The following is a 24,962-nucleotide window of genomic DNA, read 5'->3' on the forward strand; positions in this document are numbered from 1 at the left end:
AATGAAGGTTTTGTGCACTTTCATTTAATACATGTAGGAGTGTTAGAAGCACTTTATGTCAGGGTGACTCCAGGAATATGCTGGGAAATCCTCTTACCAGCTCCTGAGTGCATCGATTTCGTAATAAACAGATATTGAGCTACTGATACCTGACCTACGCAGTCATTATCCTCAAGTGGTTGTAAACTCTTTTAAAGGCTCCCTTTGGTTTCTATATTAGCAGTGCGTGATTGTAAGATGAATTGCATATGTAAATATATAATTTAATAATACAAATTTGGTTGTACAGTAACCAAAGCTGCTGTGATAAGATAGCATCTACAAGAGACAGACAAGACTTTATTACTGGACTTTCATTTCATTTATTGCTTCCAAGTTATATATATATATATATATATATATATACAGTAAACCAACCGGTAACTCTTCTCCAACTTGTTTGCGTGACAAGCGTCACCAACCGCAGCATGTCCGTGTAATCTAGTTATTCACCCAATGACACAAACAGCTGGTGACAAAACTTAACGAGGGATTTGAAGGAGGTCCTGGTCCTTTGCTGCTGGGTGGGTTCCCAGTGTCGTAGCTACGCCTACGACTCCAGAACCACACCTGGGGCTGATTCACAGTGAGCTGGCCCCGAGGTGAACCCACCAAGCTGAGAGAAGCTTGGGGAAGGGGGTCTTCAGGTACTGTATCTTGTGAAAGTTGACATTAATCATGCCCACTGCCTGGAGATAGAGTTACAGTGTTACAGCTATTAACACAGATGTGGGTCACAAACAATTCAGTGTGCTTATGTTACACAATAACAAACTGCTGTACCTTGTGCATTGTGAAGACATGAACTCGGTTTCAGCATCTCTGTGTCCCTAAAGAGCCCCTGCAGAAAAAGAGTAGGCTACATCTTTCTGCAGCTACAGTGTGTAGGGGAGTGTACGCATCTGCACAGTATATAGAGTAAATACTATTTGAATCTTTTCTCAACTGTGGACCTTTGAAATGCCAACTGTTTGTGTGAAAAAGCTAACTTACTAATTTTAAGGTCAGCCATTCCAAACAATAGGGGTACTGTACATTGTTTTTGTATAGCAGCATATCAAATGAACCATATACAGTACATGTATGTTTTTTTGTGTTTGTTCTTTGTTCCTTCTTTTGCTTTGTTTATGTATTTATGTGGATGGGGTGGGGAGAGGGATTAGCTTTGTGTACTGCCCTGTTTTGTTTATGCTTTTCTTTTTGTATATTGTGCTTTTGAACAAAAGAAATCAATGGATATATTGAACTAAAAATGTTACCTGTTTAAGCCTCTGGCCATCAGGCATCCTCCTGCCCTCCCCCACTGAGAAGCAGAGTGTGTTGTTGGGCCCTCCTGTACAGCCACCCAGGCCCTAACATGAAGCAGATGTGGAAGAGTAGATCCCCTACAACGAGGTCTCAACAGACAGCTGGAGCTCACTAGAACCACATCCGGTTGACGTACTAACCAATGTCTAACACTTAAAGGAAAAAATACAAGTAAGCTTTGACCACTACCACACCTCACTTACAAAGCACTGTCTGTGTGTGCGTGCTTGACAGTGAAACAAATGTGTGTGAGATGATTCATTTATTGGGTGTGCTGTTACTATGGATGAATTTAATACCCAAGACACATGTTGTGTAACTGGCCAAAGTATGTAGGCCTAACGTTTCATAATCTAAATCACATAGTCCAGACTGCAATGTTTCTGCATGGAATCTAGCCAAAGATTAAGGTTTCTCCTTTCCTGTTTATCTTCATTACTTTGGTATTGACCAGTTTTTATCATCAATCAAACAGATAACATAATAATGTTTACATAAACTTTAAATATAGTTCACAGTTTACATATCCCTTTATGTATTAACCCTCAAATATGCAACAACTGTTCTCATCCTGGTTTGTGCAAATTCTACCTGCTAGTTTTAACAATTAATAGTTTCATATTTTTTCATTGGGTGAATATGGAAAATGAATCAATGTTTATTTGTTATAATTGGATGTGGGTGTCAGAATTTTCAGACTTGGCTTGCTGTTATTCTTGTTCTTGTTATTCAAGACACTACAGTAGTTTATCTGGGTGTAGCCTCACAAATATTTATGGCATTTATTATTTAGTGACATTGTCACTGCTATGACATACGTTTTCCACTATAATGAGTACGTAATAATGAGAGAAGATAAATCACCAATGTAGAAATCAAATAAAAAAGCATAACTTACATAACAAACTAGACAGCAGAAGTTAAAGGTTTTAGCCTCAAAAGCTGAAAGGAAAGACAAATTAAAATGTTGAAACTCCCTAAAATTCCTTTATTATCTGCGGCAAAATCTCACTGTTCGAAATAGAGAATACGATTGTTTTATGTGATAATTGGAAAAGTACAAATAAAGTGTTTTAAATAATAATCTCACTGTTCGCCCATCGTTTTATATCACCATAGTACTTAAGGAACCTTTGATCTTTTGGGTGGATCTCATTGGATAACATCATGGAGCACACATAATTATACTTATTAATCCCTTAAGCCAGGAGAGGAATGCAGTTCTTTGGCTTCTGTCACTGGTTCTCACTCACGCACTTCCACAGCACACCTGAACATACAGTACTGTATGTCAGCATATAGTACAAAGAGAGATAATCACATGTACAATTATAGAGTTGTGGACTGTGCAAAGGGGACTTCAGGGCAACATCAGGAAAGCCATCCTTAATAGTTTGATTATATAGTATATAAGAACATGCAAATACATGGGAACATATCTGCACAAACACACGGTAATATTGGTATTTCGTGTTTGGAGTTTTGTGTAGCATTTGCAGTCCGAAAACAATGTAAAATTGTACTTTATCCATACACTCACAATAGGCCACATGTAAAATGGTCCATCCCTGTTCTTCTTCATCATAATCACATATGGGCTTTCGTGGTTTGGACAAAGTGAGGTGAGGCGTGTGACTTGGCTAGACGCTAATACATTCCTCAAGCAGAGATGTGGACAAGTGGACAGGGTCAGAGAGAAACACACAAGTGCCCATTTCATACTTCTACAACTATGGTTTTGTGACTTTCTTTGTAATTTCTATAGGTCTTTCTGCCTACACGCTGTCACACACTCACCGCCTGTCTCCTTCTATCCACTCAATGCCTGTAGGTACCATCCAACTGAGATAAAGGCAGAGACTGATATAAGCCTCCGACTCTGACTGATATCTCTCATATGTTTTTGAATATGCCCACAAATGTAGTTTAAACAGATTATCAAACTATAGTTTAATCCTAGAATTTAATTTTCCTCTGTGTATTGTACAAATGCACGTTATGCAGATGCAATAAATCCATATCAAGCTGTCCAAGTCAATTACTTTCTGTTTCTGTTTTTATGGCTCTAAATGTTGCCTGGCATCCAATCTGAACTCTGGCACCACCTTCGTACAGTAGAAACTGGAAGCAGTAGGTGTAACCGGAGTGATAAGGTTGAAAAGTTACAGTGCTGTAAGTGCATGGCTTCAGTGCTGGAAAGCTGTTTAAATTTTGTGAAACTGATGATGGAGAAGAAGACATACTTTGTAATGATCCCCAAGGGGAAATTACAGTTTTACACTGTGTTGTTACATTACAAACACATGCACAAACAGGACCTTATGCATGCACTAATGGGAAGATGTCAGAGTGAGGGGGCCGTCCATCAAAAGCGCCCCGAGCAGTTGGCAGTTCAGTGCTTTGCTCAAGGGCACCTTAGCAGTGCCCAAGAGTTGAACTGGCCCCTCTCAAGTTACCAGTACACACATGTACTTGGTCCGTACGAGGACTTGAATTGGTATTCATTTAGGAGGAGTAGGCTACAATAGAACAATCATTTTCGTTAATGTTTTTTCTCATTGCTTTAAGTTTTGCTTGGCATCAGATCATCAGTAAGAGTAGAAATATGTGAAGAAGTTTTTAATTATTGTTTGTAGAGTACAAGTCCTAATCACTCCAGTACCAGTGCTGAAGAATAAGGGTGTTGATAGTTGATCTTTTAGGTTATTTCACATCCTCTTCTACAGAACTGAGCAGCTCCTCTTGACAAAGTGTCTTAGTATGCAAAGTGCACTTTTTGTCATTGTTATTACCAAGAAATGTGATGAACGAGCTAAGTGACGAGTAACTAAAATAAGTTAATAAGTACTTTCTGAATACCACTGAATTAATGACTATATGACAAAGTGATCATGGGAGGTGGAACCATGCTAAGTATGGTATGAGGGTAGCTTTGCCACCTGGGCCAGTACAGTTTGAATGCATTGGCCAATGAGGCTCTGGAGAACCTGAGTAAGCCAATTCCCCAGCCACAGTGGATCAGCAGATTGACACAAGAAGTTGTTTCACACAAAATCAGTGGCTAATGCTAAAGTAGCCTACCTAATAATAGGATTATGTCTGGAATCTGTAAACCCCTGACATGATCATTACTGAATCAGGTGCCAAATAATGCAAAACAAATAACTGATCAAAATGTCCTCATTGTTTTCTATTTTTGTGTGTAGTGGGAACATTTGCATAAATGTCCCTGATGCAGTTATTCTGGAACTCACTTCATTAATTAGCACTTAGATTCCTCATTCTTTAATAACAAAAAAGCATAGCTACTCACCCATTCTTGGAAAAGAACAATACATTTAATTTAGCAACAGTACAACAATATTAATAGATTCCTTGCTATGTAGAATTTTTTGTATAATATTGCTCAGAAATATCATATTTATTTCCAAAAATAGGTTATATAGAAACAGGGCGCCAGAGGGACCTAAAAAGTATGCCAGCAAAAGGTTTAGTGAAATCAAAAGTATCTGAGTACAACAGTTACAGGCATGCATTAGTAAAAAATGAATCATCTTAATGAATGCCAGTATACCTGCTAAATCCTTCTCAGGTGAAAACGAAAATAAGTCAGGGCCTAACCTTTATCAAACAAATGTTCGACAATGTAAAGTTCTTATTTTATACTATAGTGTGGACACATGCCAAACTTGGCTAACTGACACTAAAAAGGTGAACTATCACCTCATTGAAAGTAGACAGATTTGAAAAAACTGCCGACGCCAACAGCTAGGTTGGCAGGTAAATGAGTTAACAGGCGCCTTATCAACTTGTGACAGGTGATGTGATGAATACCTGTGAGGAGGCAGCTGAACGATGGTGACAGGACAGGGGAGCTGTCAGAGGAGGCGGGGCCGCTGCCTCTCCAGGAAACACCGTTTAAATGACTAGCCTAGAGGGAGTGTGCAGTCTGGATAGAACACGGCAGAGGCAGAAGCATCACTCCAATCGGGGAAACTACAAGTCGTTTTCTCACATAAAGGTATCCAGTAACGAAGGCCAAGCTTGAGTCATGTGTGGTAAGTTTACCTATTTCATCGAGTTGATGTATTTAGAAACTTGTAGGAAGTAATTCCAAAACCTTAACATTGCACTGACGAGCTCCTGCAGTGTCCGGTGCTAGTACAGTATGATACATGTCGAGCGAGGGATTCGCAAAGTTATCATATCATACGATTGGTCTCGTGTAGTTATACCAATGTTGTTATTGTTTTAGTGGTAATGGAAATAGGAATTCTGAACCGAAACGGTTACATAAATAGCTGTTTGTTTTCTTAAAAGCTTTACGCCCAACTGCGACGTGTCAGGATTTTCACTCACGGATGTTGACAGGCAAGCCGTACAGTAAGTTACTGTTAGAGTAACTAAAGGACAAGTTATTTAACCCTTGTATTGTCTTCCCATCGACCAAAATTGACCTGGTTTGGTTTGTTTGTAAAGCCTAACGAAGTCTGTAAAGTCTCCCCCAGGACTGTCTTACATCTTCTTAGCCAACTTGATTCCAACTTATTACCTTTTACACTTCTTTGGAATTTATGGTCACTACACCTCATTTAGGTTACATGAAAGTATGCCTATTTTAAAAATGTTTATTTTGACTAATAGTTAAGATCAAAGAAAGGAACATATGTTTATGTATTATCACAGATTTTGACCCGGGTAGACTATGAAAGTAGTGATCGCAATTTTTTTTTTAAGTGTTATTTTTTGGGGAAATTTGGTTGAAAGAAACACATATTTCTGATATAAAAACTTCGAAAAAAAAGGGTCAAATTTGACACGAGGACAACATGAGGCTTAAGCGAGTCACACCCACCGCCACAACTACAGCTATACCTAAAGTTAAACCATTACAGCCTACATATCGCGTCTTTTGACAGCCTCACGTGTACAAAAAAAATCTCTCGAAACAGGGACATTTACAGCCATACAACAGCACTTCGCCCTCTCCTCGTGACTGCAAGGAAGAGGCCAAGACTGTGGGAGGTAACAGCAGCCTGCCTACCTGGCTGCTCCAACACTGCGCGCAATGTGCGTCCGTCAATGGTCAGCTGTGTGCTTGCGGGAGCAGAGCTGCCCGAAACATTCCTACACACACACACACACACACACACACACACACACACACACACCGGGACAGGAGGCATATAAACAACCCAGCAGCCTCATACTGTACACAGTTATTTTATCAAATATATTGAATGAATATTGAAGTCAACTTGACTCAGCTCATGTAATTACCTGGAATAACGATATACCATTTCTGCTCTGTCATACAGCCTGTATAGTTTTTGTCCTTCCCAAGCAAATTAGTGTTAGGTGGTGATATAGACTATAAAAGATAATACAGCTGAAAGCTAGGAGTTGATCACTGATCTGCCATGTCCTTCCTCAATCATCTATTTAAGTGGATATTGATATCATCTAACAACTACTGGCAGCTGTTTGTTCCTATACCCTACTTTGTAAATGTATGCTTAAATGAAATACAATACTGAGCTCCCAAGATGCCACTTTGCGCTTTGCAGTTGTGTAAACTCTGCCTACATGGTTTCAGAGGGTTTAAGTCCTGTTTCTCTTTCTCACTCTCTAAAAGGGATCTTTGCCTATCTGAATTACCGAGTGCCTCGCACCAGAAAGGAGATATTTGAGACGCTGGTGAAGGGACTGCAGCGACTGGAGTACAGAGGGTACGATTCAGCAGGTAAGACACTTGGCTTCACAGTGTTGACACACACACACACACACACACACACACACACACACACACACACACACACACACACACACACACCATGCACAAAAGTGTATAGTTGTCCTTGGCAGTCCCTGTGTGTTGAGTCCTTAAAAAGCTGGTCAACATTTGATAGCATTCAAGGCATTGAGAAAACACAATGTGGCAGAAAATGAAATTTTTTGGAGTTGAATCCCTGCAAATTGTTGTTGGATTTGTACTACCACCCCCTGGTCGTTTTGACTGCTTCGTACTGTATACGTGGCACCATTCATTTGAATAATTACAATCATAATCATCTTGAATGAATTATGCAAAACCAGTATAACAGCTATAACTGGTTGACAAAGAGAGGCGAGTGTCCTGGGCCTCCTTTCATTACAAACCATAGAGAAAGTATAAAATAGAATCTTGTAAGAATAAAATGTGATAGCTACCAAGACACCTTAGGAAGCTCCAGTGAATTCCAACTCAGAACCTCCTGCCACCTGGACATTTACAAGATGAAGCCACGCAACTAAGAGGCCCTTACACCCCGCAATAAATTCCTCAGATGCTGTTTTGCCTCTTTAATAGGCCTAACAAATAGGCCTTGCTGAACTTGCCCGAGTCTGTACCTTTGTCATTAGTCATAACATATCCATCTGCATTTTCATGATGAAGTTAAATTTGACCTCTCATCACTAATATAAGCTTAGTGTCTTACTTACCTCACTATAGAAGTATCTATTTCATTGCCCCTCCCTGTCTGTTTGCAGGTATCGCTGTCGATGGCCCTAGGAAGACGGCCACTGACGTCAACGACAACGCCATCTGCTTGATCAAGAAGAAGGGGAAGGTCAAGGCTCTGGATGAGGAGCTTTACAGTGGGTTCATGCACATTTGATCCATATTTCTCACAACAGTTTTTGTATGTAAAACGTATGTTTGTTGCTCTCAGTTTTGAGATATTGTCCTTAGTGTGTCCCGTTTGAAAAGTGTCCATTCTTTTTGTACTTCATTTTGAAGAATTTCTCCAAAAATCCCAAATTCTCCCCCTCTATTGAACATTGTGTGGTGCATTTTTTTCTGACTTTAAAAGTACCATCACTCTATTCATGGCAGTAAAATGCAGTCTGTTCATGTCAGTAAAGGGATTGGTGTTGTGTTTTGCTTGTTCAGAGAAAGACTCACTGGACCTGGATGAGGAGCTGAGCACACACTTTGGCCTCGCTCACACTCGCTGGGCCACACACGGAGAGCCCAGCGCTGTCAACAGCCACCCTCATCGCTCTGACAAGGATAACGGTAATATCTGCCAATGTACTTTAATGCATGCCCACATACACAGTACAGTATATAAATGCATATACTGTAACACCCATGCTCAACTATAAAGCTATGCAAAACATAACGTCGGAATGTCAATATTAATGGCGGTTTTAGGCTTTGACAAAAGGAAAACAATTATCAACTCTGACCTTTTTTTTTGTGACTCTGTGATTATCATGTTATGAATCCTTACATTGCCATCCAGTTATATCATTAAAATTATGGCTTTTGTTGCTATACCCATTAATTTAACAAGCCCTCAGACACTGTAGACTCTGTTCTAACTAAATATACACCCATCTCTTTGTCATTAGTGTGCCATGTTAATAGGCGTGTCAATAATGTATCTTGGCTTTAGACCAAGGTGTGTATGTTCATTTAAGTCCAAAGTGTGAGAGTTCATATTACAGAAAAGGAGAAACACTAAGTTACTTATGTTTGTATTATATTATGATTTATTACTATATTGTAATGGGTATATAAACCTATTATTGGTTATCATGATAACTTAGCATCTTGTTTGTAACTCATATGTGGTGATACTGTTTTTGTGTCATTTTGGTTGCTGCTAAATCCACTGTTTTGTCCACATGCATTAACATTGTATCATGAGAGAGGATTCGAGTTCTCATGACTTAATTCGTTTTTTATCTTTAGCCCCTTTGTCTAATCTGTTCACTCTCATTGACTTTCTTTTAGAGTTTGTTGTCATCCACAATGGCATCATCACCAACTACAAAGAGCTGAAGGCATACCTGGTAAGTCGCATTATCATTTGGAATTTCTCTTGTATAAACAACCGAGTCCCAACCCTGTTCAGTGCCATCTCAGACCCGCCCGCCAGGCTCAGTGTCCTGTATCCTGCTCAGTGGCAAGCCGCTCGGTCACAGTCTCTGTAAGAATCATAACATCCCTTAAATTAGTCATAAAGACTATATAATGTGTCATTTGTTGTATTTATTCAACTGGGTTTGTTCTAAAAAACAGTCTGTCCACTACATAGGCAACAACTGCAAGCAAAGGACCAACAACATCAAGCAAGAATTTTTAATTCTGTTTTTAAATAACTCTAGCTGTCAGCACTAGAACTATCTATTAAGGCAACATTATTCAGTATTACTCATCAGAATCAGTTTTATTGGCCAAGTATACTTACATACACAAGGAAATCGACTTTGGTAGGTGTTAACTCTTAATACATTCAGCAAATAGACAAATAGTAATATAGACACATACTGTACAATAGAGACAATAATATACATATAGGCACATATCAACATAATATACAAAAATACAAATATATAAATAAGACATAATATCAAGACAAGTACACATTGAGTGGGATGTAAAGTGCAATAAGTAATAGTGCAAAGTAGTGTGCAAGATGCATATTGGAATGATAAGTATGGAATGTACATACATTACATACACACATAAACTGAGGTGTGACTTGTTGCCACATTGTACTTGGGCAAAAGTCAGACCTGACTGGAATATACAAACAAGAAGCGTTGATAAAAATGAAGAAAGGATGTTGATAAGTATTTATTTATTTTTTTGATGGAGGGAGGAATTCTAATTGTTAAACTCTGAAATAACCTTGTCTTGCTAAAATAGCACAACTTTTTGCTGACAAAACCAATGAAGTCTGTTCAGACTAGATTGTTGCACATAAAACATTCAGTGTGAAATGACTTAATCGGTCCATGCAACTTAAGTGTGTAATATAATCACTTAAGCAAATAAAGTATTAAAGATTTTACCATGTAATTAAGTAGCTAGTTGTTTACACACAACAGTGACATGAGGCAACGTCACAAGTATGACTCTGAATGCTTCGTCAAAAAAGTTTAAACATAATTCCAGTTTCCTTCGATCAACAACATGCAGAAAGTTATGGATTCCCGCCTTAAAACTGAAAGCTTTTACCTTTGTTTGATGTTTGATAGTAATTCTGTCCGGGGTACTAAGCTACAGTTTGGATATTTGTTTTGACACCAACCTTAAGCACTTCATAAAAAGCGACCAAAATAAAAGATTCACATGGAATAAGTAAAAAAAAAAAAAATAATAATTGCTGCAGTCTGATATTGCAGAATGACTAACAGTATATCCTCAGTGTGTTTGTGTTAATATTAATATAAACTGTACCATCCTCAGATCACCAAAGGATACGAGTTTGAGTCAGAGACGGACACAGAGGTGATCCCGAAATTGACCAAATATGTTTACGACAACCGAGAGAATGACATCACCTTCTCCACCCTGGTAGAGAGGGTTATTCAGCAGCTGGTGAGTAGCTCACACACAGCTGCAGATAACTTCCAACACTGACACAGCTTGCCCCCTGTACAGCAGCACAGCTAGTGTTAGCATGCTAATCTTTGTTTTGTTGTTATATAACAAGATATCAGGGGTTTGCGTTTATTTCTTTGTTCTACCAGTGAGCAGCGACTGAATGTTACTAAGTACATTTACTCATGTATTGTACTTAAGTACAATTTGAACAGATTTTACCAAAGTATTTCCATGTTATGCTACTCTATATTTGACTACTCTACATCTCACGGAAATGTTGTACTTTTTACTCCTCTACATTTGTTTAATAGCGATAGTTACTAATTACTTACATAAACAACAGATACGCTTTTATGATATGATGCAGTACTATATTACTAATCTACCCATCTGCATAATGTGTACTTTAACTTTTGGTACCTTAAGTACATTTCACTGATAATACTTATGTTCTTATACTTAAGTAACATTTTAAATTCAGGACTTTTACCTGTAATAGAATCTTTTTAATTTTTTTAGTTTTTACAGAAGTAAAGGATCGGGGTACTTCTTCTACAACTGCCAGTGAGACACACCAAAGTTGATTAACTTCTTAACTTTTTACTTCAGCTCTAGGTTAAGGGATAGACATTTTTATGACCAGCTTCTTGATAACTGTGAAAGATAACATCATGTAGCTTAGTGTCATAAAATGTTTCATTGACCATTCATACACACACATACACACACACACATACTCATTTGCTCATTCTACAATGTGTGCTTGAATTTCCTGTTCATTAAAACGTTGTACAGCATCACAAAAACATCTCAACGTCACTATAGCAACCGCTTTCACAGCATCACACGTGACATCATCACTCATAGAAATAATTTTTTGGGGGGTTAGATGGAGCAAGGCTCTCTTTTTCCATTGGGTGACTTTCATGCTTCACAGCTTCACACGTTTGATTGGAGTGGGTTCTCTCTCCTCAGAAGAACATAGGAGGCAAAGGAGCCATTTTGGATTTGGAGTAATGGGAACCAGATAGTTAGACAAACGTACAGCCCTCGTCTCCCTCTCTTATCCCCCCACTTTCAACACTGCACACACACAAACACACTCCAAGCCTGTTCTGCTTCTAACCACCGCAGGCAGCATTGCAGTCAGTGCTTTCAAAACACAGCTGATGTTATACAATAGAGGTCTTATTTCTTATCCCCCCCCCCCGCCCGCCCCCTCACGGTACATCACTACTTACCACACACCCCACCATAACTGCCAAACCCCGCAGGGCCAGAGGAAATTTTGGTTTTGTTTTTCTTAAACGTTACATGCTTCCAGGAATACAGAACTAACCTTACCTTTATATTTAAATCATTATATTTTGGAGTGTTTCTCCTCCTCTTCCCTGTCAGTCTAATTTAACATTGGTGTATTTCAGTCTTTCATCAAGCTAATGTAAACTCAGTGTTTCCTCTGTTTCTTTTTGTCTCAGGAGGGGGCCTTCGCTCTGGTGTTTAAAAGTCGTCATTACCCTGGAGAGGCTGTGTCCACCAGGTTAGTGCACACACACACACACACACACACACACACACACACACACACACACACAAACTGTGAGTTTCACTTCACATTTTGGTCCAGTGTCAGTGAGCCAGACTCATTGGAGATGAGTCATCCCTGTTATTACACCTATGAAGCAATACTAAATATGATTTAAGGAGAATTTGATTCAGTAATTGTTGCTTAATCTAACATCCATTACATGTGACATGTTGACTCTGGAATCTGCTTTGCTTATGATAATGGGCAATTAAAATGTTATCAGTTTGCATATGTGAATGGATGTAAAGTCACGTCCGCCTGCATGTGTCAATGCTTTCTGCGTCTTAAGACCCAGGCAAAGCAGAGGTTGAATTCAGGTTCCCCCTCTACCTCCTGGGCCTCTGGCCTCTGGGCTGCTGGCTCTAGGCCGCCGGCTTCTCTGTGACTCATTAACAGAGAGACTAGAGAGTTTCCTGCTTCTGATGGGAATTGCCACTGCCGCAAAGACTCCTGGTTAATCACTTTACATCATTTTATTTGACTTTATACCTTTCCTGGTTCAGTGAGCCATCATGGATCAGGGAAAGGGGATTGCTGGGAGCAGGGGGTGAGAGAGAGAAAAAGGAGGAGGGCAAAAGGGCAACAAAGTGAAGAGACACATGGGCCGTTACTTATGGTTTATACAAACAAACAGGTTGCCAGGCAGTGCCAGTGTTGGCAAGGCTGCTTCTTGGCACACCTGCTGCTAAAGTCAGGAAACTCTGGCATCCCTTTTGTCCATTGTGTGCTTGTAGTTTCTGAAGGAAACATTCTGATATCAGTATATTGCACAGCTTCAGCTTTGCAGTTTTGTGGTTAATATGTTGAATACTCAGCATTGTCTCCTGGACGGAGGGATGAGGGAAGGTTTGGAATTATCCAATTGCTCTTTGTCGTCAAGCATCAACCTCCTGGCAGGACCTTAAACCTCTTCTTCTCACCTTCTCTTTCTTTAACTTTCTTTCAATCTATTGTTCCTCCATTCTTTCTCTTACTCCTTAATTTTTCTTTCATCCCTTTGCTTCCCTTCCTTTTTCCCTTCTCTCCCTCCCTCAGGGTAAATATTGTGTGACCACATGTTTCTGTTTGCAAGCCTTCCCTTTTCAAGCCCCAGACCCTTTAAAACAACCAGCGGTCTTACGTCAGCGTAGCCGAGCACCAGAGAAGGGCTAAGCAGAGAAAAAAGAAAGACAAGAAATAGCAGTCCCTCCAGAAAAACGCGATTATGCGATCGTGTAATTCAATGCATAATCAGCCAAAGTCCGCGTATTTATGCGGGGCCCGCATTTTTTCAAATATGGCGCATAAAATGCCGATTTCCACGCAAAATATGCGGGGCTTGCATGATTTCATAATCCCCGCATTTTCGTTGCAAAAAAAGTCACATATATCTTAGCAGAAAGTTGAAAAATGTTACGTTTACGTCACACAAGAGCAGCCATTTTCCCCTGTTGCCATGGGAACGTTATTAAGTGACGTAATTACGCGACGTGAACATCACCGAGAAGCTGCAAACCCCGTGATGAAGCCATGATGAAACCGCAGTTTTTGCAAGTTCCCGCAATTTCATCGCATAAAATTGCATAAATATCCTGCATATTCTATTGCATTTTTTAAGAAAACGTGCCGCATAACCAAGGATTTTTGCCCGCAACAATCACAAAAAAACTCCGCATTTTTCTGGAAGGACTGAAATAACAAGAGGCTCTTTGGACAGTTTCTCAAGAGGCGTTGTCATATTAAGTAACTCGCCATTAAGAGGTTTTCTTTTGATATACTGTTTGGACTGTGGTCACAAGATAGGCGTGTAAAGGTTTCATCTATTATTAACCTCCTCACTATGGAGGGAATATTTATTCATAATTCAAAATTGAAAGTCCAAAGAGAAAACGAAGCAAATTAAAAATAGTATTATTTTACTACACCACTAGGAAAAATCATGCCATAATTAAATGTGAAATGTAAAAGCTTAAATGGAAATACTTAAATTAAAATCTCAAATAGAAAAAAATAAATTATTTATTTTAGCCTTTCCCCTTTATAATTTTCCATTTGACATTTCATCTTTTGAATTTTTTTTTTTTCATTTGACATTGACATTTTAAGATTCACCTTTTAGATTTCGATTTAACATTAAGCTTTTCATTTAAAAGTGACAGGTGTCAATTTAAATGAGGAGGCGTGGCCCAACGGCTGGTGGGCGGGTCTGAAACCACTTCCAGCTGACAGCGGCTGCTGTGAGTATTACTGGCCGCCGGTAAGCAAGCGATCCCGGCCACCGCAAGCTGGCTGTCACCTAAGACTGGAGCTTCCAAGTCCGACAACATATCGGAGCAAATGTGCAATTGGCCACCAATTTTTGTAAAACTGCCCATATTCAAACCGTACACTGTTAATTTCTCGCATAAAACAGTCTCAGAAATGAATTTAGTTGTGAAATAGCAGGTGAAAAAAGCAATCAATTCTAGAACCTCCCGGCTCGGCTGCAGCTCATAGAGATTTGGCGTGTCCCCTTTTTTACGTCTAGCCGTCATAAATCCATGTAGCGATGTGCCCCGGGCGGGAGGAAGCCGGTTCAGCCTGCTGGAGAAGCCGCTACAGCGCGTAGCGATGTGCCCCCGCCCCAGGCAAGGGAAGGAAGGGAGGGAGCCCGGTTATGGCATTATTTTTCCTAGTGGTGTAGTAAAATAATACTATTTTTAATTTGATCTTGCTTCGTTTTCTCTTTGGACTTTCAATTTGAATTGTGAATAAATATTCCCTCCATACCCTCACACCCTCCTCCTTTACCTGTCAAATATATATGTGTTTGCGCCTTCCCTGCTTCACAGCCAATAGGAGAAGCCCACATGATATCAGTAACCAATGAGAAAGCAGTGACTTGGTCCAGGAACTGTGAGCAAATCCTAGACGGATGTAGACGGAGAATGGAGGATCAGTTTACCTGTCTAATGTTCAAGATGAGAATGTTTCGAAAAGATCTGGAATAAGTGGGAGAATGTCTGAGTCTGTACAGGGACAAACCAAACCTCAGGATTGTGTACAAAATAATGAAAAACTGAGAGTTAAAAAGATTGAGTTTGAGGGAAGAAAAAACGATTGAAAGAAAGAGAGGAGAGATCATAAGGAGTGCCAAGGAACTTCAGTTTTGTTTGGAATAATACAGCAGGATAGGATGTCAGGTTACATCAACAGTACCTTTACAAAGCGCCACATGAGAGTGGATGTATCTGACATTGTTGTGTGTCTACAAAGCCTAATCCTCTCTTTTCTCCCACCTCACCCATACTTTCTCTCCCTCTCTCCGCCTCGTCCTCCCTGCCTGCCTCATTCTTGTCTCGGCAGGAGAGGAAGTCCATTGCTCATTGGTGTGCGAAGCGAGCATGAGCTGTCGACCGAAAACATCCCCATCCAGTACAACACTGGTGAGCTCTGTTCTTGACTCTGTCTGCCATTATCGGCTTACACTGCACCCTAAATGTCTGCACACTCACACACAGACATACATGTAGGTAGTACATACAGAGCAGAGAGAGAGAGTATTCATAATTAATTAGCATACTAAATGATCTTGTTCCTGACAGAATCTGTTTCAATCTGTCAACAATCATTGTTTTATTGGTAAAGTAAGTTTGCAAATAAAGGGATTTGACAGTCACGACATAGCAAAGAACTATGAAAGTAAACAAAGAAATTAAATATGGACTTAGATCCCGACGTACCACCCTAATAGGAAGTTATGAAGTACTGCACGGATTTCTGATTGTTTTAAACAAGCCTATTTCAAGAACTATATTGCTAAAATATGTAAATTATGCCCAATTTAAAAGTGAAAGAAACCATGAATGTTTTCCCTCTTAACATTATGTGATATCACATTTCTTACATGTTATAAAACAATTTATGAACCAATCTCAAAAGGATAAGGCATAACACCCAGACCAACAGTGCATTGGTCCATCTCTTAACACTTTTGGACTCTCAAAACCTGGCAGTTGCTCTCAGCCCCGAGCCCATTGATTCCTACTGAAGTTGTAAATCTAGAAATTGGGTTGTGAATACAGTATATATACTTTTTTTCTTTTAAAGATGAAATAATTTCTTAAAACAGCTGGGCACAGTAGTTTAAAGCAAACTCAGCCGGGAGTAAATATTTGTTGGGGACTATTTTCAGCCAGCAGGACTGTGTATGTGGGATTGACTCAAAATAAACTACACTGCCCGTATTTATCGTAATGAAGGAACTGTTTGATTCACTGATGTGTTTTTTTTAATAGTTTTGGGGCAACAATGGAGCTTTATGGAACAGATGACTTGAATTAAATCAAGCTTTGGCTACACAGCTATACTTGTTAGCAGGATAAAGTCATTGTTGGTTTTTGTCTTTTCATGTAAAATGTCTGATTCAGCAAGGCATGCAGAATTAACCTTATACAGTTGCCTTTAAACCTGTATCCTATCAAGGAAGCATTTTCTCTCTTCACTTTCTTCCTGGATTACAGTGTAATAATTCTCTAAGCCATTTTCTCTGATGTACTGTAACAAATGCCACAAAGTGACACTCTTGGCTAACTCTAGTACAAGATATGTTATGGTTCTGTTATTCATTGTGCATTTATTGCTAGGGGATTTCTTTATGTAGTTTCAGAGGGTAGTGTTCATCTGGTGTTTACAAGTCTGGATACCTGATAGAGAGTGTGGATCTTAATCCTAGAGTTCCCAGCTATAGAGACATAGTGTCTCTTGTAATCTTACAGATGCACTGAAAGCATCTGATATCATTATAATTATTCATTGTTAGCAACTACCAGTTTTTTTTTTTGTTGCTTCATTTTCTCTACTGTGTGTAAGACTATGTCTTTGCTGTTTTATCTGTATACTTATAAATATATGGTTCTTATATGGAGCAGTCCAAAGTCCAAGGCAGAGTTAGGTGGTTTGGGGCCAGGAGGGAGCCAAGCAGGGTGTGTCGTTTTAATGGTTGAATGTTTTTTTGCCCTCTCTTGTTACAGTATAACATTTTATATAGTAACTAATATATCTATTACCACACATCTTCTTTAAAATCGCTTAGTTGTTTAAACAATATATAACATACCATAATGACCATTTAATTACAAAATAAGACCATGTTGACTCATTGTCATGCCAGTGCTATTGTAAACTCTATAGATGATCCTCCTTAACCACCAACCCCCCCCCCCCCCTTGCTGACATCCCTGACCAAATTTGTCTTTTCTGTACAGTAGATGTCGTCTTTCTATTGGCATTTTGTTGTCACTACCAAAAATCATAGTGCATGCTACTGATAATCAATGACAAATTCAGCAAAAGAGACCAAATCTGATAACAATTAACATTCACTGATGCTTGCCACCAAGTAGTAGCCAGTTACATCAGTTTACATCAGTTAAAGCAATATGGACATTTTTTCATGATCATAATCCGTTATAAAGATCCTGTCTCGTGGTAACTGCTGTTATCAGTTGAATGCATTACCTAAAAAAGTTTTCTGATCTTACTGTAATTCAATAATTATGAGTATATCTAGACTTAAAGTCACTGACCTGTGCCTTATAACCCATAGCTCGAGTCCAGGAGAAGAACAGCCATAATCGTCCTGACTGCGCCAACGACATTAACTCTGTGGGGGATGGCAGGACTGTGGAGTATTACTTTGCCTCTGACGCCAGGTGAGATCTCAATTGTCTGTGTAGATGGTCGTATCATTGAATTCTTATTTGTCATGTTATTAATGTCACTGACCCCTCCCCTATCTCTCTCTACCATATCTGTCAAGTATGAGCATAAATAATAAAAACAGAAACAAGTTTAGTGTCCTTTATAAACCCGACCAGACCAGCGGACATCATCATCAATTTATCACATGCATCCATCTTATCTCTACCCACAGTGCCATCATTGAGCACACCAACAAGGTGTTGTACCTGGAGGATAATGATATAGCAGCGGTGACCGGCGGGAAACTCTCCATCCACAGGATTAACCGGCAGGCTGGTGAGGATCCAGTGAGGGCAATCCAGACCCTGCAGATGGAGCTGCAACAGATCATGAAAGGTCAGATAATGGTCAAAAGACAATTTTGTTTGTTGGTGCCCGGATAGCTCAGTTGGTAGAGCGGGTGCCCATGTGTGGAGGTTTCGACCTGCAGCCCTTTGCTGCATGTTATTCCCCCTCTCTCTCCCCTTTCATTTCTTCAGCTGTCCTGTCATTAAAGGCCTAAAAAAAGACAATTTTGATAACTGGTGGTTATCACTTTTATTTTGTTTTAGACAAGTAGTTTAGCTTAAAAAGAAATTGTAAAACGTGTAAGAGATCAGAGGTTTTAAAGAACACTAAGAACACAGCTTCCGATAAATTCTACTGGTACCAGGAAACATACCCGACACAAAAGTGGTAACATGGAGTTTGCTTAAAGAAACAATCCTTCCAACTTCAATTACACCCAAGAAACAAGGTCACAGATAGATGTGTGTGTGTCACACATCTATCTGTTTTAGTTTTCTAGTCTAAACAACACAATGCCTGTCTCCAGCCTGAAGATAAGACATAACATCTTACCTTACTTATAAGAAAGCGTGGGACCCCTTTACTTGCTGACAAAGTAAGGGAAAGGACAGGGTCAGTTAACAGCACTGCAGAAACACATACACTTTATATGTTAATACCAAAAAGTATTTTTTCCACCACACCTACTGAATACACTGAGAACATGCATTCAGTGCTACAAATCAAGTCTAGTTTGTAGACTTGTACCTGCTCTCCCTCTGCTGGCTGAAATTGATAACATAATACGGCTGTCAGTTTTTCAGCCTCTTTCAGCACAGACCCTCACACAATATACTCTTTGTTTTGTGTCTTATCTCTTGGGGTCATATGCCATGAGGGGTACTGACCAGATAATCTGATGTACATATATGCTCCTCTCTTTGCAGGTAACTTTGATGCCTTCATGCAGAAGGAGATCTTTGAGCAGCCGGAGTCAGTAGTCAACACTATGAGAGGACGAATTTGTTTTGACACCAACACAGGTGATTAGTGATTTTACAAACTGGCCCTGCCTTCAAGATTTAATGACATGTAGGTCACCTGAACAAACAGGTCCCTGATCCCTTGAATCAATATAAGCAGGGACTAAGTCAGGCTATGCACATAGGATCTGTTTTTGTGTCCTTCATTGTCTATTTGAACGGGGAATTTTGTTTATTTGCACATCACTGCGGTCCCTTATTTCAAAAGGCCACTAATGTAAATCTATTTCCTCAGTGCTTCTCGGTGGGCTGAAGGACCACCTGAAAGAAATCAAACGTTGCCGACGGCTAATCGTGATTGGCTGCGGCACCAGCTTCCACGCTGCAGTGGCTGTAAGTAGAGCTATCAAAAATTGGGATAAGCATGATGACATGAGAAAGACAGTTATGACTACCAGAAGTGATGTTCAAAACACAAAGATGCTGTTGTCTGAAGAGTGATGATGATGATCATGATGATGATGGTGATGATGGTGATGATGGTGATGATGATGATCATGATGGTGATGATGATGATGATGATGATGGTGTTGATGATGATGACTGCTGCTTTTCTTCCCCAAACTGTTCAGACCAGACAGATCCTCGAGGAGCTGACAGAGCTGTCTGTCATGGTGGAGCTGGCAAGCGACTTCCTGGACCGCAACACGCCTGTGTTTAGAGACGACGTTTGCTTCTTCATCAGCCAGTCAGGTTAAAACAAAACACAAAAAACATTCTGACAAACCAGTCTGAGCTAGGTCTTCTGGTTCAGGTCACTGGTTTAATTTAGTTGGATTTTAATTTCTAAAAAACAGCAATTTGAGATAAGGATCTTTTTATTTGAGACACATCTGACCATGAAATTGGCTGTAAAGAGAAACTTGCGTCACACTGTCATGATTCTATGTGAAACCTGTATCATCGTCATTTTGTCTTTTACCTCCAACAGTGGCCTCACTGTGCTGCAATTTTACATTGTAAGCATATCCTTTCATTTCCTCTGCTCCTTCAGGAGAGACAGCCGACACCTTGATGGCACTACGCTACTGCAAGAGCCAAGGTGCTCTGACAGTTGGTATAACCAACACTGTGGGCAGCTCCATTTGTAGAGAAACAGACTGCGGAGTCCACATCAATGCTGGCCCTGAGATAGGAGTGGCTAGCACCAAGGTATAGTTTATACTGTACATCCCATAGGTTTACACAATCTTTCTCAGAATGTGGCAACAGCAATATGCAATATACACATACTTTACATAGGATGTCCAGCAGTACTAAAAGCACTTTGCATTCAACTTGATGATACAATCCATATATTTAATGGCTGCATGATATACACAGTTCTGTGTTATTTGCTAGATAGGCAACACTGTTCAGTTACGCTTGGGGTTATATGAGTGTTTTTTGTGTATGTGATCCAGGCCTACACCAGTCAGTTTGTGGCCCTCGCCATGTTTGGCCTGATGATGAGCGAGGACAGACTCTCCCTACAGCAGAGAAGACTGGAGATCATCAACAGCCTCAGGGATCTACCTGGTCAGTCCAACAAACACCAGTCAGTCACAAACACAAAGCCTTTCATGGTCTTAACATTAGCACACATAATCTTTAAATGCAGACTGACGGACGCTAACCATGTTCGACCATCACTGACAAATCAAGCTAACAAAATGCTGTATCTCTTGTTTGAGAAGTGTGCACTCATATTCTCCCTGTTACCATAATACCTCCATGTCTACATCAGTCATTCTTCTACTCTCCTAGAGCTGATAAAGAAGGTGTTGGCCCAAGATAAGAAGATCAAGGCCATTGCCGAGGAACTGTATCAGCAAAAGTCTCTTCTGGTCATGGGCCGAGGTTTCCACTACGCTACCTGCCTAGAGGGGGCGCTGGTGAGTTGAGAATGCCACAGTAGTCTGTCAAAAAACTGCAATTCACTTCTCCTAGAATAATAATAAATATGAGGACAAAGTAGAAACATCTGATGACATAACAGAGTTGTAATATCTATTGTGCTGTATGTGTTATGTTATTATCCAGTATAATGTTCTGAGGTTGTTTTATTTGTTTGACTCTAATGCAGAAAATCAAGGAAATCACTTACATGCACTCCGAGGGCATCCTGGCTGGGGAGCTGAAGCACGGTCCTCTGGCACTTATAGACAAAGACATGCCGGTCATCATGATCATCGTGAGAGACGCCTGCTACACCAAGTGCCAGAATGCTCTGCAACAAGTCACGGCCAGATCGGTAGGTCCTGGAAAAAAACACATTCTACTGTAACTCATCTGCAGCCAGGGGCGTAGCACAAAATTCTTGGCCCTGTAGAAAGGCATTTTCTATGGGCCCCTCCCCGCATCCACAGCTATTCATTCTAGCATCTTTTTGGGCCCTCCTCACATGAGGGCCCTGGGTACTCAGTCCCCTTTTCCCCCCCAGTCCGACGCCCCTGTCTGCAGGCACTGAAACACACAAATGTTACATTCTGAGTGTAACAAAATGAATTGACTGACTAATATGATTCTTCGTGCTCGTGACTCTCTCTCCATCAGGGTCGGCCCATCATCATTTGTTGCCAGGACGACACTGACATGTGCAAGAATGCATACCAGACCATCGAGCTGCCGCATACTGTGGACTGTCTGCAGGGCATCCTCAGTGTCATCCCCCTGCAGCTCTTGTCCTTCCACTTGGCCGTCCTGCGAGGATATGACGTAAGTAGTCAACACAATGTTTGACTCAAGCTATCTGTATAAATTCTCACTGTATATGGAAAACACAGTCTTTTGTTTTAACATTTGTTTTGCGCAATAAAGTATTGAAGTGCTTTTTATCTAAAACGTTGAGCTGTGTCAGACTTTTTGCCAGCTAATCTGAGCCCCAGAAATGAGGGAGATCATACAAACAATGAAATAATCGGCTATTATCTTTCTATGTAATCTTATCAGGAAAAAATACTTGTATTGAGATATTGTGGCACATAGCTGTCATGTCTAAATACTGCATTTGTCATTGGTTACGTTTCAATATTATGCTATGAAAATGATAACAATAATAATTTAGTTTTTACCCAAAACGTATTAGGAATATGACATTTAAATGCACATATATTCTTTTATTATCGTTGCATATTAGTTTTAATGCTATGCCAAGTCTGTAGATCGGATACATGTATAACTGTCCTTAACATTTAGTTTGATTTAACACTAATTATGAACATCAACACATTATCCCAAATATAATTTCAACATCTCAGTGATATGTAATTTGCATGCAACACAAGACTCGAGGAAGCTATTTATTGCTTGCAGTTCATTAATTATTAACATACTGTACAGTGGTTGTGGAGACCAGTTTACCAAGCTGCACTTTCTAAAGCAGTATATGTATGTGTGTGTGGGCGGGCAGTATGTTTTACTTTGTCATGACAGCTTTGGTAGCACTTTCAGATTTTGTTTTGTGTAAAACGTTTGGAAGGCTTGATTTTACAAACTGTTAATCTCGCGTTTTCACCTTTCATCTAACCCACCAATTTGGACGATGTCTTTACTTAGTTTACACAGTTATGGCATATGTAATCAGTGACTTTTCTTATCATAAAGACAGGAACTGGTCAGTGACTCAGGCATTAATGTGAACATTGTGGTTTTTCTTTCGTTTTACCTTCGTGAGAGCTGATCCATCCTCTGTAGCCCCATTTGCCATCCACCTTTGTTAGCTTGTTAATGTATGTTTGTTAAAGCGTAAAAAGGAAGTTTATGTTTTAACATACAGTGATTGCACTTTATGTGACACAACACAGCCAAATTCCAGGCTATTTGCTCTAACAATCTGCTTTCTCTTTTTGCAGGTTGATTTTCCCAGAAATTTGGCCAAATCTGTGACCGTGGAATAATTACAGGTCAAAAGCACAGAAAAGCAGAAAGGAGGCTTATAGATGTACAGTGCAATTGAACATTCTGTGTGTGTGTGTGTGTGTGTGTGTGTGTGTGTGTGTGTGTGTGTGTGTGTGTGTGTGTGTGTGTGTGTGTGTGTGTGTGTGTGTGTGTGTGTGTGTGTGTGTGTGTATGGCAGATGAAAGAAGGAGGTTTATGGTAAAATAACTTAAAAAAAGAGAAAGAAAAATGTGAAGTCCACCAAATATACTGCTGAGGAAGTGCCAGTGCCATTGAGGCCTTGCAGAACAATCTATGACAACAACATTCACACATCCAAAGTAACCAACATGCAGTGCCTTTTTCTTATCTCAAGAAGCCAAATACTACAGGCTTAGCAGAAAAGCATTGACATGGTGTATTGAAGTGTTTACAGTTGTGCAATATAGGGACCAGATGTGCTTTATGTATGTACACAATCAAAAGTGAGGTGATTTGTTCTCTTTCTGTTTAATGAATTTCTTATGTCTATTGGGGTCGTCTTAACTCTCTTTGCATAACGGGAAATGTAGGAATTAAACAGTTTTATTCCATAAGTGTTCTCTGAATTATGAAAATCAATTTTTTTTTATATTTCGCTGCACATTCATGGCGTCACTGTGCCTGGTGGGACATTAGCCAATAACGTCAATATTTTTAGCACAAGCTACCAGAAGGAAGTTCCTCAATCTGACTTTCACATTACTTGATTCTTGATTTTAATTTAAAATATATTGTAAGTCTATTCTATTTAACAGGATTGCAGTTCATGGTAGAGCATGAAACTTCCTTTATACTTATTCTTGTCATAGGTTGGAGTATTTCCATAGACACACATAATAATTATTTAAAGAGCACTTATGCAGCAAAAAAAACAACAATGTGACTACCGTGACTTTCAATAATACGTTTGTTTCATCAACTGTTTGTATGGGTTTATGATAATCATAATATTCTGTATTTATCTGATTCTTATTTTATGGGGGCTTAAGAGAGGGTTTGATTTATATCTTTAACTGTGATTGTATTTTATACTGTATGTTTTAAAAACATAAGCAGGCACTATCAGTCAATAAATAGGTAAAGGATTCTATTCAAAGTGTGCTGTTGTTATTCCTTAGTTCTCGAGTCCTTACCTGCCAGTGTTTGTTGTGGTAAGAAATATCAGATGTTGATGCTATATTACTTTAACAGGAGGATAAGAGCTGCAGGTATAGTTCTTTTTATTTATTTATGTATTTATTCATTCATTCATTCATTCATTCATTCATTTATTTATTTATTTATTTGACAAGAGGTGGTATAAGCCTGCATGATCATTGATTCAGTCTAGTCCCAGTTTGTGCTTGTAATATACCATCATTATGAGATGCATACAATGAAGCTAGTTCAGTCTATGGACATATATAAAAGAGATATTTCAGGCAGAGATGACAGTAATGGAGCCAGTTAACAAAAAAAAAGTTAAAATCCACAACCGAATAAAAGTGTATATTTTACGATGTCCTCAGACCTCTCCTTACCTTTGGGAACTACTCGTGTTTGCTGGACACTTTGGCAAATCAGTAATTGTGCATCCTCTACGGTGGAATGTAACTACTATAAGTGCATATATTTAAGTACAGTTTTAGTTACTTGTACTTTACTTGGAGAGTACTTTTTACTCTACATTTTTCTGACAGCTAAAGTTAATTTGATACATATTATAGTATTTCTT

At 39.5% G+C, this 24,962-nt stretch overlaps 1 protein-coding gene across 1 annotated transcript; it reads left to right on the forward strand.

Moving 5' to 3' along the window:
• Positions 1 to 5,269: 5,269 nt before the first annotated feature.
• On the forward strand, positions 5,270 to 24,338 carry gfpt2 (glutamine-fructose-6-phosphate transaminase 2). Its single transcript, XM_078260764.1, has 19 exons — positions 5,270 to 5,405; positions 6,983 to 7,090; positions 7,879 to 7,986; positions 8,282 to 8,407; positions 9,131 to 9,189; positions 10,592 to 10,723; positions 12,208 to 12,269; positions 15,642 to 15,721; positions 17,884 to 17,989; positions 18,211 to 18,374; positions 19,253 to 19,348; positions 19,584 to 19,681; positions 19,921 to 20,041; positions 20,343 to 20,500; positions 20,752 to 20,866; positions 21,095 to 21,222; positions 21,414 to 21,581; positions 21,884 to 22,045; positions 23,182 to 24,338. The coding sequence occupies exons 1-19, from the start codon at positions 5,399 to 5,401 to the stop codon at positions 23,224 to 23,226; spliced, it is 2,043 nt and encodes a 680-aa protein (XP_078116890.1). The 5' UTR covers positions 5,270 to 5,398; the 3' UTR covers positions 23,227 to 24,338.
• The last annotated feature ends 624 nt before the right edge of the window (positions 24,339 to 24,962 follow it).

Source organism: Sander vitreus, chromosome 10 (genome assembly GCF_031162955.1).
Source record: "Sander vitreus isolate 19-12246 chromosome 10, sanVit1, whole genome shotgun sequence".
Classification (NCBI taxonomy): Eukaryota; Metazoa; Chordata; class Actinopteri; order Perciformes; family Percidae; genus Sander; species Sander vitreus.

Coding starts and splice junctions, on each gene's coding strand:
- gfpt2 (XM_078260764.1), top strand. Junction 7,091..7,878: donor CAGAGGGTACGATTCAGCAG/GTAAGACACTTG, acceptor GTCTGTTTGCAG/GTATCGCTGTCGATGGCCCT. Junction 20,867..21,094: donor CAGCCTCAGGGATCTACCTG/GTCAGTCCAACA, acceptor CTACTCTCCTAG/AGCTGATAAAGAAGGTGTTG.